The following is a 15,041-nucleotide window of genomic DNA, read 5'->3' as shown; positions in this document are numbered from 1 at the left end:
CATGAGCCACTGTACCTGGGCCCTCACCCAGGTTTTATAGTCTGGTATGTAGGTGTTTGCTCATCTTTCTAACAGGACTGTTGTGGAACTGTCTTCTTACTGCATACATCTAGGTCAGTAATGTCTCATTCTCCTGTGGTTCCTATTTAATTGCTTGAGGCTTGTGGCTTCTGTTTGAAATAGACTTTTCAGCCAAGGCTGAATTAAAGAATATGGTGCTTAGAATTTTATTTCTACATGTTTCCAAAAGTTGATTCTTTTAAACTAGGATGTTTGCCATTGAAGTATTTTTAAAGATGCCTTTTAGAAAAGAAGTAAAACAAGACTTCTCAAAAGGAGTGACATTTCAAAGTATTGCCATTCTCTTAAGCTTCAGCCATATTTGAGTTTGCATTCTGTAAAAGATTCTGGAGCAGGAAAAAATAGCACTTCATTTCTTTATTCCAGATCATTGTGGAAAATATTAGCTCAAACTCTTTCTGTCCTTTGTATCACTATGGTTTCCCAGAGGAGATGTTAGCTGCTTGCTTTTGAAAATAGAAAATTGGTGTGTTTTGGTGTATTGTTGATTCCAAATGTAGTTTGCAAAGTCATGCTAATTATTTTAGTATTGGTTCACTAGTTAGCTTCTATTTTTTCCTTCAGGCATTTAATTTTGCTTCTTAGAGCAGTGTTTTAAGAGAACTTCATAAAGAACTTCTAGCTGGACTTCATAAATAATTGGAGAGCTTTAAAAACACATAGATTATTGGCTTAAAATGACTTTCTTCACCCCAAAAAGTTGGTTGACCAGGGCCTCACGACCATCACATAACCCTACTTTGATGGATAATGAAGCCAAGTGCTCTGTTGAATGTTTACTATGTTCTCATTAGTGCACTACACAGCCATGAGGTACAGATACTGTTGTTCTCCTGTTATGCATGATAAGTTGAGGCTCAAAGAAGTTAACTAACTTGCCAAAAAACACACTACAGAAAAGTGACAGAGCGAATTTCCTTAGAGGTTCTGATTTAGTCTATGATGGGATTTGGGTTGAAGTCATTTCACACTCAGAAACCCTGGCTTGTTTCTCCAGTGTTGAGTGGATATTTGAGTTTCTGAGTTCATCATTGTTATACGTCTTAAGCAGGTGTGTCCCATATGTCCTCTACTTAACACAGCATTTGTCCTATTTTTTAAATTGCCTTTTACTCAGAAAATTAATTATATGTAATAGTCTTATTTCCAAAGACTATATGCTTTTTGAGGGCAGGGACTATGTTGTTGGCAGGGGCCATATCCAACTATTGAATCCCAACTCTCTTAAAACCATGCCTGACACACAATAGGTACTTAAGAAAACTGGATTAAGTGAATAAGTAAGTGGTAGAATTTGAACTCTCTCAAAGTTACAATTTTCTGGTACCTAAATGGCCATAAACTAAACCAGAAGTATCCTCCATTTTTCCTCTCCTTGGAAACCAACTTAACAAGCCCCAACCAGCTCTGTTACTTACCTCCCTCCAGGAGGCAGGTGATTCCAGCAACTGTTCCTCCAGGAGCAGTACAGTGAATGCCCATAAATGTCATGGCAGGGGTGCTGACCTTTGCAAGGCTTCAGCAGTTGTGCTTTTTTGTGAAGCCTGTTTTGGTAGGCACTTTGCCTGCATTTCTGTAAGAAAAGAAATGTCCAGTGTTAGAGTGAGAGAGATTTGGGCAAATGCAAGATGGGGAAGCAAATGAAAACCACTTCCTAGACTGCTTTATGTTGGCCCTGAGCAATTGAATAGCTGTGCACAGTGGAGTGTTATAGAGGAAGAGAAGGCCATGTTGAAGAAGCTGTGCTCTGACCCAAAGCAGAATCGAGAGAAAGCAAGCAGCTTTGTGCTGGGGACTCTGTAGACTCCCACTTACGCTGTTTCATTCTGATCCAAACTACATTTTCAGACGTGGGTCTCAGGCATGAAATGACAATAAACACATTCCTGGATAGGGCAATTATAGATAAAAGTTCAAATTTGAGAGCAAGCAAGTTATTTATGTGCTGATGACAGCCTGTGGATTTTAAGAACTGACTCTTATATCATGATGCTGGCTCCAGAATAAACTTTCAATAAGTACTTGTTGTTTAAAGCTAACATTTAAAAAGTGATACTAGCAAATCAAGGCTGGGTGCGGTGGCTCACGCCTGTAATCCAAGCACTTTGAGAGACCCAGATGGGTAGATCACCTGAGGTCAGGAGTTTGAGACCACCCTGGACAACGTGGTGAAGCTAAAAATAAAAAATTAGCCAGGTGTGGTGGCAGGTTCCTGTAATCCTAGCTACTCAGGAGGCGGAGGCATGAGAATTGCTTGAACCTGGGAGGCAGAGGGTGCAGTGAGCCGAGATTGCACCACTGCACTCCAGCCTGGACGACAGGGTGAGACTTTTCTCTTAAAAAAATAAATAAATAAATAAAAGTGATATCAGCAGATTTAAGAGGGAGTGTTGGTAGAATACACTAAAATTACATGGTTAAAGAACTTGGATTTATTTGGATTTTATGCAGGAAGTGTTTGAGAGCCATTAGAGACCACTGAATACATGATTAAGATATTTGAAAAAAATAAAAACAAACTGCCCTTATTGCTCTTTTAGAGTTAGAAAATGAGGTTAGTTAGGACATTCGCAGTTAACTAATGATGACGTATTGACAACTTATATCAGTGGAGTGTGTTTTGGAAAGAAATTGGACCAGATCCAAAGAATTGTTAATAGGGCAAAATTTATAAGCCTGCCATCTAGAGGATGAGCTGAGGAATTGCTGGAAGGTAACAGGTGAGCACCAGGTGAGAAAGAGGAGGCAGAAATGGCCCGTTGCCCCATTGTCCTCTGCGGCAGCAGCTTCTCATTCTTCTACTCAGCTTAACTTTTTTTCAGCTGTATACTCTGACCTCTGCCTAGTAGATAAAGATGGAAAGTCTGAAGACCATGTTTTCTGACATACTGGTCTCAGCAGCCTGATATGTACTAATACAAAAAAGATAATCAAAGAACAATACTTGAAACTTGTACAGAATCTCCTGGGCATATAGTTCTTTTTCACCTTGTAGAGGGGGCTTTATCAGATCTTTGAGTTCTGATTTTGATAACATCGTTCCCTCTCTCATTGTTTTCTTAGTCTCAGCTATTCATTGAAATAATTCTACCTACTCTCCATCTCTCCAGCTAAGAAGTGTCACAGCTGTAACAGCAAAGAGGTTCTATGGTATACATGCAATATTCTATTTACCTTTGAGTCTCACATTACTATCTTTACACTAGCTAACTACATATTCCATTTTCTAGACCTTTTTTGTTTGCTGCACTCTGTCCTTTTTTATAGCATGCATTTTGGCATCTGAAGTGGTATGCCAATAACATCCAAACCCTGCTGCAATTCAAAATTTTCTTTGAAATGTTCTACCCTAAAGAATTATCTGAAGTTTGCCTTTCAGTCATGTCTATATGTTTCAGAGATCTATATACATGATTTGATATTTGAGGGCTCAAGTCTACATTTAATTTTTTTTTTTAATACTTCAGTGAACACATGAAACTTGTCCTTCTTAGCATGGATTAAAATTAGATTCAGTTGCTTGCTTTGACAGCACATACACTAAAATTGGAATGATACAGAGAAGATGATCATGGCCCCTTGCAAGGATGACACACACATTCATGAAGCAATCCCTATTTCTATTGAGTTCTGGCAAAAAATAAATAAATAAAATAAACTTAGAGTCAGGCAAACTTAATTAGATAAGTATAAAAATGTTCGTGGGAACCTGATACTGTAGTCCTTCTGGTTTTATTTTCAAGCGAGCACCCAACCTGTGGCTGAACAAGATTTTATATACGTCATCTGAACGTGTGGTCTTACCTATTAAAGGCTGACAAACAGAAGCCAGCAGTCAGAGTAGCACAAGAGCAGAGTATCTATGGCCTGGCCAGGACACCAGGTGCACCTGTTGGCTTCTAGTTCCTCTGTCAAACAGCCAGTTTAGGCCAAAATACATACTACAGAAGTGACAGAGCCATGATTCATTCTATTTGTCACCAACTCTGGAACCTGTGGTTTTTGTCCTCTCTAGGAGCTGGCCACAGTGCTGAGAGTCCTGAATTGGTGGCACTCAGTGAATGCTGTCTAGTAGCTGATAGGTGAGAGTGCAGGTAGCAAGATTTGAAGTTAAGACCTTGTTCTGCTACTAGAGAACACCCCTGAGTAGTTTGGCATCACCAGTCCAGGAAGAGGCTGGTAGTCTCAGATACATACATGTACCATTCTTTGCTGCATAAGCTGAGCGAGTTGGCCACTTAGGCAGCCAAAGTTTATGGTAGCCAGAAGTGATCGCGTCATATTACCAGGGTCTGAGATTTTCATTACTTTGCATTTGTTGTTTTATCAGACCCTGAACTGGTTTATTTTACAGGAAGCAAGAGAAGGAAAATTCAGAAAGCAGTAGCAAATCACTTACCTATAAAAATGACAAAAATGTTTTTCGTATGTTCTTTTACAGCCTAAGGAAATACATTGTAGTGTCTAATCAGGAGAGCATGCAAATAGCTACTTTTAATATGTTCTAACCCCAGCTGCCCGAATGTCACTTCAAAATTTAACACACTAATTTATTAGCTATTTTTTTAAACCTGAGTATGTACTTTTTCAATAAACACATGACTTGGGCTGGGCGCAGTGGCTCACACCTGTAATCCCAGCACTTTGGGATGCTGAGGCGGGCAGATCACTTGAACCCAGGAGTCCGAGACCAGCCTGGGCAAGATAGTGAGACCTAATCTCTATTTTATTAATAATATAAATTACAAAGTTAAAAATAAAAACAAATGACTTGTAGATGATTGCTGACCATTCTGTTTTAGATTTCTAGTGCTGCTGCTGTGTAAGCACAGCTATGAGTCATTGAGCTTAGGGTATGCAGTTCTTGTTTTGAAGCCCCTCGGTTCTCAACAAGTAAATGACAGTGGTGAATGATGGGAAGTAGGTTTGGTTTTTGTTTTTGTTTTTTTTAATTAATGGTCATGTGAACTGGAAATGGACGTTTCAGTTTTGTAGAACTTACAACTTACGCAGAAACTTGCTTGTTATAAGCAAGTTACCATTGTAAAAACTAATAGGGATTTCTAACATAGTTTCTTTTATTTTTCTCATAGTGCGCAAGAGACGAGTTGAAGGAGATCACCAGTAAGTCTGCCAAGGTGTAATCGTTGGAAGACTTCAGAAGATCACCAAGGGTTCATGTTGGTGACATCAGATGTAAAATTTTCCTAGGTAGAAGGGAAAAGACTGGAAAAATTTTTTTAGTGACATGCATTTTTTTTTTTTAGTTTAAGTTCTTATCAGTTTAAAATTGTAAAATCAATAATGTGATATTTTATATTCTGAAACATTTCTACTTTCTGCTGAAATCAATTTTAATTTAGTTTAATTGAATGATTTATGATGAATCTTGAGCAAAAAAATACAATTGTAAAAAATTTCACAGGTCATTTGTGTAGAATAATTTGAACATTGTGAAGACCAATCTTTTTTAAATCAAAAGGGATATTGCTGGTATCAGAATTGTTATTGCTTCATTTAGACATAAAACACTTCAGTGTTTTCTTCACTCCGTGACCTGGAGACTTTTCTAAATTTTTAAAAATTTTTTTAAATACATGAACTTTGCAAGGGGGTGATTTTTCTCTATGAAGAGAACAGTTGACTCAAAATCTGGTCATCTGTGTTGGAGCTAAAGCAAGTCTCCAGGGAGAGAGGGTGGTCATCTGTGCATTCCAGGTTACTGCACTTCTCTGATGAGACACAGCAACACCCAGGTTTTCTTAAAACAAAGTCATCAGCTTTGCTAGGTTACATACTTTGTTTAAAAGTATAATGAGGTTGGCCGGGCTCAGTGGCTCAAGCCTGTAATCCCAGCACTTTGGGAGGCCGAGACGGGCGGATCACGAGGTCAGGAGATCGAGACCATCCTGGCTAACACGGTGAAACCCCGTCTCTACTAAAAAATACAAAAAACTAGCCAGGCGAGGTGGCGGGTGCCCGTAGTCCCAGCTACTCCGGAGGCTGAGGCAGGAGAATGGCGGGAACCTGGGAGGTGGAGCTTGCAGTGAGCTGAGATCTGGCCACTGCACTCCAGCCTGGGTGACAGAGCGAGACTCCGTCTCAAAAAAAAAAAAAAAGTATAGTGAGGTCTAAGTTCATTCCAGTGTTTCATTTTAATAAAGTGAGCATTATTAAATTTTTGTGAAAGCTAATAGTAAAAAATAAAAGCTGTTTTCACCCCCCCCCCAAAAAAAAGGTATACAGCCAACTCTTAATTATTTAGGGTAAGAGAAAAAAGAAAACTGTTAAACAATGAAATCAAAGATAATAAGTATGATAGAGTTCCAGTATGAGGCATTTGCAAAACAGTTGTTTAAACTGATGGTTACTGTAAGTCAATTGGAAGCTAGCATATATGTGAATTACTTGGTGTTACACAGTATCAAGAAGTTCCTGTTTGCAGTGCAGAATTGCATACAGTATTTAATCACTGCTACAGATCTTCCAGCCAAGAAGGAAAACTGCTATTCTTCATGAATCTGATTTTTAATATATGCTTCCTTTCATCTTATACTTTCGTCCATATTTATAAAAGTCATTTCTGTAATAAAAGCAGTCTTTCTTGCTCAAAGTATTAAAGTGAACAACTGAACTAGAGTACTGTGGTCGGGAGACTGATTTGAGACTGCAGAGCTGATGCTGGTGGGAAGAGGATCTGGACTTGTGTTCATGTTCTGTCTCAGGGCAACCCCTGGAGCAGGAGATGGCAGAGGCATTTACAGCTGCAGAAAACAGGGAGGAATGGAATCTGAGGTAACCCTGGCCTCAAAATTCAGGCCTGGCTGTATCATTTACAGAGATGTTTCTGAAGGGAAAAATCTCATTTCTGAGGGAGGCAAGGTGGCTAATCATTATTAATTTTTTTTAACTTTTTGGGCTGGGCACAGTGGCTCACTCCTGTAATCCCAACACTTTGGGAAGCCAAAGTGTCAGGAGTTCGAGACCAGCCTGGCCAACATGGTGAAACCCTGTCTCTACTAAAAATCAAAAAATTAGCCGGGTGTGGTGGTGCACACCTGTAATCCCAGCTACTCGGGAGGCTGAGGAAGGAGAATCTCTTGAACCTGGGAGATGGAGGTTGGAGTGAGCCGAGATCGTACCACTGCACTGCTGTCTGGGCAACAGAGCAAGACTGTCTCAAAAAAAAAAAAAAAAAAAAAAAAAAACCAAAAAAAACGTTTTGAAATTGAATTGCAATATGTCTGCTACTTTGGCTTGGGCTGGACAGTTTATCTAACAAGCAAGGCAGCTTCTTGTGTGCTATGGTAATAAGCCTTCTTAATAGGCTAAGCTTCCCTCATAAGAACTGTGGTATGTTTCTTTGGTTTTTTTGTTTTGTTTTGGTTTGGTTTGGTTTTGTTTTGTTTTGTTTTTTTAAATCAGTATCCAATGTTTTATAGGGGCCAAAGATTAACTTGCACTATTCCCTGTCAGTTAAAGGCCACTGATACTTTTCTAAGTTAGCAAGGCTCACTTGCTTGCTTTCTTGCCTCCCTTCCTCCATCCCTCTCCCTTCTGACTTTCTCTGTTTCCCTATTTCTCTCCCTCCCTCTCTTTTTCTCCCCTCTTCCCCTCCCCCCGCCCATATGCAGCTTTTTGATTGTACTTGGTTTTATAGAGACTGCACAGTTCCAGCAAGATTGAGAGTCAGGCATGGAGCAGGCATCTCAGGCTACCAGAAAGAATTGGTCACCTAGACTTTCAGTCAGGCATCCTCGTTTGCATTGTCCTGTAAGTCAATCAATTGATAACTAGTACCCCCTTCATCCCTTAAGTTTTTTGTTTTTTTTTAATATAGGTAAGTGGGACTCTACCTAGAATTTTGCATCATACTTATGGGTAATATCTTTTTCCTTTTTTATTTATCAAAGCATGAAGTTGAGTATTTTGCTTCTACCATTTCAATTCTGCATTATAATAGTTCATTGTATAACTGAAAGGATTTCTTCATAAGTAACATTAAATATGAACATTCATCCAATTGAATATAGAAAATCTTTCCAAAAGTGTAAGGGAGAAAAATCGTGTTTACTTCAATCTTTAAAAATCTGGCACCTCTTAATAACTTTCAGTATTTCTAAATTGCTCTAAAATTTTATAATAAATAGATTAAGGTTTTTCAGTAATCTTAATTTTTAAGCCAAAGATTTTCTGAGACCTTAGGTTTTGTAGTCTAACCAGCTTATCTGGTTCTGTAAAAGAATATTCTTTGTGTTTTTAAATTGCTATTTTTAAAAAAAGCTTTTTATTACCCATTTTATAAAATGTTATACTCATATTTGTCTGAATTTTCCCAATATTCCTACATGAAATTGTATGTATTAAAAACTCAGTGGCAAATATTAATACTATTAAAATGGATTTTGGTGCTATATTCTTATAGCTAAAGCCTAGTAGAAGTCTCAAGAATAGGTGAAATACACTTTCAAAGGTTGCCTGTCATTAAAAGACCAAATAAGCATTTTTGTATTAAATAAATTAGCAGATGGTTAGAGACTTCGAGGAGAGTTAGTTTGGTCATTAAATTGCGACTTCATGTTATTTGAATGAAATAACCCACATCCTTGCCTTGTATAAGAGATGCACTCTGGAGATGTTACATGTAAATAGACCTTTATAAATTGTTTTCCAGTTGACCAAGTATCTGTTGTGTTTTCATTTAAAAAAAGGATTCCATGACATAATAAGAATTATTTTTAAAAATGTTTGGGGCAGCCGGGCGCGGTGGCTCAAGCCTGTAATCCCAGCACTTTGGGAGGCCAAGGCGGGCAGATCACCTGAGGTTGGGAGTTCGAGACCAGCCTAACCAACATGGAGAAACCCTGTCTCTACTAAAAATACAAAATTAGCCAAGCATGGTGGCATACACCTGTTATCTCAGCTACTCAGGAGGCTGAGGCAGGAGAATTCCTTGAACCTGGGAGGCAGTGGTTGCGGTGAGCCAAGGTCGCACCATTGCACTCCAGCCTGGGCAACAGGAGCGAAACTCCGTCTCAAAAAAGAAAAAAAAAAGTTTTGATAAAATGTTACTTATATCATGTTGTACATTATATCTAACTTTTGCTGTCTTTAAAATAAGATGACAGCATTTATGGAGTTTTATAAAATCTTACATTTTAGAGTCTGTGTTCCCAGGATTGCCTCACTTTTTCCCTATAAAACCAGGAACCATTGTTAACCTCCCAGCAGATACAAGGATCATGCTTTCTCTGGAGTCCTTAGTCACTTCCATTCTTTGCAAGTTTAGTACTGCCCAACTTCACTCATTCTACAGTGCTACTGCACTTCGAATGTATTGACCCATGGCACCCAAGAGAAGCAAACATACGGATGCACTAGAGACAACTCGGGTTGCTGCTCTCAGTTAAGGGCCGTGAGTTCTTGGGGTCTAAGTATCTGTAAAATTACCCTTTCCATCAGCATTCACTGATCATTAATGTTTCTGGATATTTCTTACCCTGAGACTTGCTTACCAACAAATCAAAGAAACTCTTCACTAATTATTTTTAAATTGAGAAAATAGTATTCAGAGGCAAAGACTTCTATATTCTTTTTTGAGACTGAGTCTCACTCTGTTGCCCAGGCTGGAGTGCAGTGGTGTGATCTCAGCTCACTGCAACTTCTACCTCCTAGGTTCAAGTGATTCTTCTGTCTCAGCTTCCCAAGTAGCTGGGATTACAGGTGTCCATCACCACGCCTGGATAATTTTTTGTATTTTTAGTAGAGACGGGGTTTCACCATGTTAGTGGGGCTGTTCTCAAACTGACCTCAGGTTATCCGCCTACCTCAGCCTTCCAAAGTGCTGGGATTACAGGCTTGAGCCACCATACCCAGCCTTATTCTTTTTTTTTTTTTTTTCTGAGATGGAGTCTCACTCTGTCGCCCAGGCTGGAGTGCAGAGGCCGGATCTCAGCTCACTGCAAGCTCCGCCTCCCGGGTTCACGCCATTCTCCTGCCTCAGCCTCCCGAGTAGCTGGGACTACAGGCGCCTGCCACCGCGCCCGGCTAGTTTTTTTGTATTTTTTAGTAGAGACGGGGTTTCACCGTGTTAGCCAGGATGGTCTCGATCTCCTGACCTTGTGATCCGCCCGTCTCGGCCTCCCAAAGTGCTGGGATTACAGGCTTGAGCCACGCGCCCAGCCTTTATTCTTATAATTTAATTTGGTCATTCCTTCTTAGATCTACAGATTGAACATCCCTAATTGAAAACTTTGAGTACTAACATAGTGCTCAAAGGAAATGCTTATTGGAGCATTTAGAATTTCAGATTTTCAGATTAAGGATGCTGAACTGGTGTAATGCCCTGTCTTTCAAAATCCAAAATAATTTGAAATCTGAAACACTTACGGTCCCAGCATTTTGGATAAGGGATACTCAACCTGTATTGATTTTTCTCCACTATAATTCAGTTCTATAAGTTCTTCCCTATAAAAAATAAATGAATTAGAAATTTTATAATAAAACATAATATATTTTATTAATTTTAAACCCTATCTTGCAGTCTGATTGTTCAGAAAGGTCAACCTAGAAAAAAGACATGGCTAAGTAAACTATTGTAAGCCATAACTAAGTATTTTGGAAAGCCTTCATTAACACATGAAGAATTTTGGCCAAGCACTGTCTGTGTCTTATGCCTGTAATCCTAGCACTTTGGAAAGCCGAGGCCGACGGATCGCTTGAGCTCAGGAGTTTGAGACCAACCTGGGTAACATGGCAAAACCCCATCTCTACAAAAAGTACAAAAATTATCTGGGTGTGGTGGTGCATGCCTGTAGTCACATCTACTTAGAAGACTGAGGCAGCAGAAGTGCTTGAGCCTGGGAAGTGGAGGTTGCAGTAAGATGAGATCATGCCGCTGCACTCCAGCCTGGGCGATGAGAGTGAAACTATCTCAAGGAAAAAAAAAAAAAAAAGCTGTACTCCTAGTACTTTGGGAGACCAAGCAGGGAGGATCACTTAAGCCCAGGAGTTTGAGACCATCCTGGACAACATAGCAAGACCCCATCTTTACAAAAAATTTAAAAATTAGCCAGACACCTGTACTGCCAGCTACTTAGGAGTCTAAAGTGGGAGAATTGCTTGAGCCTGGGAGATTGAAGCTGCAGTGAGCTTTGATCATGTGACTGCATTCCAGCCTGGGTAATAGAGTGAGACTCTGTCTCCAAAAAAAAAAAAAAAATAGCAGTTTTTTTGTTGTTGTTTTTGTCTTTAGAGCAGGACACCTGCTCTAAAGGCTAGATAAAAATAGATTGTAATGGCTGGGTGCAGTCGTTCACACCTGTAATCCCAGCATTTTAGAGGTCGAGGTAGGAGAATCACTTGAGGTCAGGAGTTCAAGACCAGCCTGGCCAACGTGGCGAAACCCCATCTCTACTAAAAATGCAAAAAATTAGCTGGGCATAGTGGTGTGCACCTGTAATTCCAGCTACTAGGGAGCCTGAGGCAGAAGAATCGCTTGAACCCGGGAGGCGGAGGTTGCAGTGAGTCGAGATCGCACCATTGCACTCCAGCCTGGGTGACAGAGTGAGACTCCATCTGCAAAAAATACATGTATTAAGAAACGCCACCAGGGCCGGGCGCAGTGGCTCAAGCCTGTAATCCTAGCACTTTGGGAGGCCGAGACGGGCGGATCACGAGGTCAGGAGATCGAGACCATCCTGGCTAACACGGTGAAACCCCGTCTCTACTAAAAACTATAAAAAAAAAAACTAGCCGGGCGAGGTGGCGGCGCCTGTAGTCCCAGCTACTCGGGAGGCTGAGGCAGGAGAATGGCGTAAACCCGGGAGGCGGAGCTTGCAGTGAGCTGAGATCCGGCCACAGCACTCCAGCCTGGGTGACAGAGCGAGACTCCGTCTCAAAAAAAAAAAAAAAGAAACACCGCCAGCAGTGTTTTGTTAATATAGCTGTAACAAATTATTACATTCTTTTTTTTTTTTTTTAAGTTAGAGTTTTACTCTTGTCGCCCAGGCTGAAGTGCAATGGCGCAATCTCGGATCACTGCAACCTCCGCTTCCTTGGTTCAAGCGATTCTCCTGCCTCAGCCTCCTGGGTAGCTGGGACTACAGGCGCCCACCACCATGCCCGGCTAATTTTTGTATTTTCAGTAGAGATGGAGTTTCACCATCGTGGCCAAGCTGGTCTCGAACTCCTGACCTCTTAATCCACCCGCCTCAGCCTCCCAAAGTGCTGGGATTACAGGTGTGAGCCACCGTGCCCAGCCCAAGTTATTACATTCTTAAGACAATCAGACACCTCTTAAAGTCTACATATATGAAGTTTTACTCCCTTTTCTACACTCAGTACGTCTTAATTGATGCAAAGCAATTAATTGGCCTAAAATGTTTCAAATATTATAGTCTATACATTCAGAGAGTAAGGTTTAAGAATGAATTATTGGTGCTTCTTGATGGGTGTATATAGCAGTTTTTAGAAGTTTAAATTTCACCTGTACTCAGAAAGATAAGCTTTTGATTCAGTGGTTTCAAATTTTTAGATCAATCCATTTAAGAATTGTTTTTTCAAATGTATATACACGTATAACATAAAAATTTTTGTAATTTCAAATGTGTTTTTTTCAGTTTTTTGGACGAATTATTATATTTGGTTTTAGTTACATTTAAAAGCTTGAAAATTACCTTTGTAACAATCATTTGAGTATCATTCATTGTCACATGAAATCAGGTATTTACATTTTTTTCTAATGCTAAAATATCCAACATTGTAATTGCCTTATTTTTCCATTTTTATAAGTATAAAAGCAATGAATTTTAACACTGATATTTAAGTAATACAAAATATTATCCAAATTCATAACAGCACAGTGAAGTTTCTTTTGAAGACTATGTACTAGAAGCATTTAGAAGTTACCAATATATACTGGGATAAATCGTTTCAATAAAGTTTATCAAATATTCTGTAAACTTGGACTTTTTGAAAAAGCATGTAATCCCTTTCATTCCTAAGTTCTAAAATTCATTCCTTACATCCTTCAAGAACAAGTTTATCAATTTTCCTGAGTTATTCAGTCCTACCTGTTATGGACTGAATATTTGTATCCACACCTGCCCCCCACCCCAGATTCACATGTTGAAGCCCCAACCCCCAATGTGAAGGTATTTGGAGATGGGGCCTTTGGAAGGTAATTAAGGCTAGATAGGGTGACAAGGTTGGTCCCCTTATGATGGCATTTGTGTTCTTATACAAAGAGACAGGAGACTCTCTCCATCACGTGAAGATACGCCAAAACAGCAGCTGCCTGCAAGCCAGGAAGGGAACCCTCATCAGGAACCAAACCATGATCTTGGACTTCCCAGCCTCTAGGAACGTGAGCAATGAATTTCTGTTATTTAAGCCACCCGGTCTATGAATCATGTAAAATTAGTTATAATAGTTGAACACTTTTACTCATAAAAATAGTAATTTCATAAGGTTCAACCTAATATCATCAGTACTAGGCCCTGTCTGTTCATAAAATTGAACTGAGTTGCAAATATGAAAGAGCAGGGTCGGACAAGTGCAGTGGCTCACGCCTGTAATCCCAGCACTTTGGGAGGCCGAGGCAGGTGGATCACCTGAGGTGAGGAGTTCAAGACCAGCCTGGCCAATATGGTGAAACCCCATCTCTACTAAAAATACAAAAATTAGCCAGGCATGGTGGCGCATGCCTGTAGTCCCAGCTACTCAAGAGGTTGAGGCAGGAGAATAGCTTGAACCCAGGAGGTGAAGGTTGCAGTGAGCCGAAATCGCACCACTGCACTCCAGTCTGGGCGACAGAGCAAGACTCCTTCTCAAAAAAAAAAAAAAAAAAGGCTGGGCATAGAGGCTCACACGTGTAATCCCAACACTTTGGGAGGCCAAGGTGGGCTGATCACCTGAGGTCAGGAGTTCAAGAACGGCCTGGCCAACATGGCAAAACCCCCTCTCTACTAAAAATACAAAAATCAGCTAGGTGCAGCGGCGAGTGCCCATAATCCTAGCTACTCAGGAGGCTGAGACAGGAGAATCACTTGAGCCCAGGAGACAGGTTGCAGTGAGCCAAGATCGCGCCACTGTACTCCAGCCTCAGTGACAGGGTGAGACTCCGTCTCAAAAAAAAAAAAAAAAAAAAAAAAAAAAAAAAAAAAAAACAGGGAAACGTGTAATAGGTTTGAGGAAACTTAAGGATAAAAGTTAAATAATTTAAAGTTTTCAGAGTTTTCCTAACTTAGGGGAATAAAGAAATTGACCTGGAATCTTTAATGTCATTCTGCCTTCTGAGAATGGCTTTTGAGCTTCACATTCATGTACAGGAAGCCTCGATGCATATTCCCTTTGGTGAGTCAGGGAGACTCAGGTGCTTGAGTTGTGAGCTGCTCCCCTGAGTTCAAGAGGACTTGAGTGCCAGGGACTGGCTGTGAGGCAACAGTGCCCTCACCATGTCCTCCAAAGCAGTCCAACTGAAAATGCTCAGCCTGGTGCTACCATTGCTCTTATAGGTACCAAATAGTGGGAGTGGCTTGACCACTTGTGAGTCTAAAATGGCCAAACATTTTTTTCCTTCAACTGTTAAGCTTTCCTGCATGGTCTGCAAAGGTCGAGGGCTTGTAGATCCCAACCCAGTCCCCCAGCCCCTGTCCTGTTCACAGACATAGCAGATCCTCAAGGCCAGCCCCTTAGAAAGAAACCTGATGTTAAAATTAAGTTGTGCTAGTACCCTTCATTGTTCTGAATGAGTCTCTCAATTCTTCTTTAGAAGCTAATGCTAATTGTGAATGTGTTTAATATACAAGCACAAAATTATGCTGTAAAAGTATAAAAGGGAAGGAAATAGAATTGTAAAATGGGAATTTTGGCATGGTGAAATGGGCTATTTTTTTTCGCTTTGATCATTTCTATTTTTTTTTTTTTTTTTTTTTTTTTTTTTTTTTTTTTTTTTTTTT

The 15,041-nt window shown here is 40.0% G+C and overlaps 1 protein-coding gene and 1 non-coding gene across 3 annotated transcripts in view; both read left to right on the top strand.

The window, feature by feature from the left end:
* The window catches only part of TMOD3 (tropomodulin 3), a 79,709-nt gene extending 74,072 nt beyond the window's left edge, over positions 1-5,637 (top strand). For both annotated transcript variants that reach the window (XM_023227215.2, XM_023227217.3), the window contains one exon: positions 5,175-5,637. In XM_023227215.2, the coding sequence (XP_023082983.1) occupies positions 5,175-5,209 (35 nt within the window). In that variant the 3' untranslated portion in view covers positions 5,210-5,637. The remainder of the gene's footprint in view (positions 1-5,174) is intronic.
* Positions 3,602-3,703, top strand: LOC111552826. Its single transcript, XR_002734739.1, has one exon. It is a non-coding gene; the product is annotated as a U6 spliceosomal RNA (small nuclear RNA).
* Positions 5,638-15,041: the final 9,404 nt, after the last annotated feature.

Source organism: Piliocolobus tephrosceles, chromosome 6 (assembly GCF_002776525.5).
Source record: "Piliocolobus tephrosceles isolate RC106 chromosome 6, ASM277652v3, whole genome shotgun sequence".
NCBI classification, from domain to species: Eukaryota; Metazoa; Chordata; class Mammalia; order Primates; family Cercopithecidae; genus Piliocolobus; species Piliocolobus tephrosceles.
Note: the sequence above shows the minus strand (reverse complement) of the source record. Positions and strands in the feature narration are given on the sequence as shown.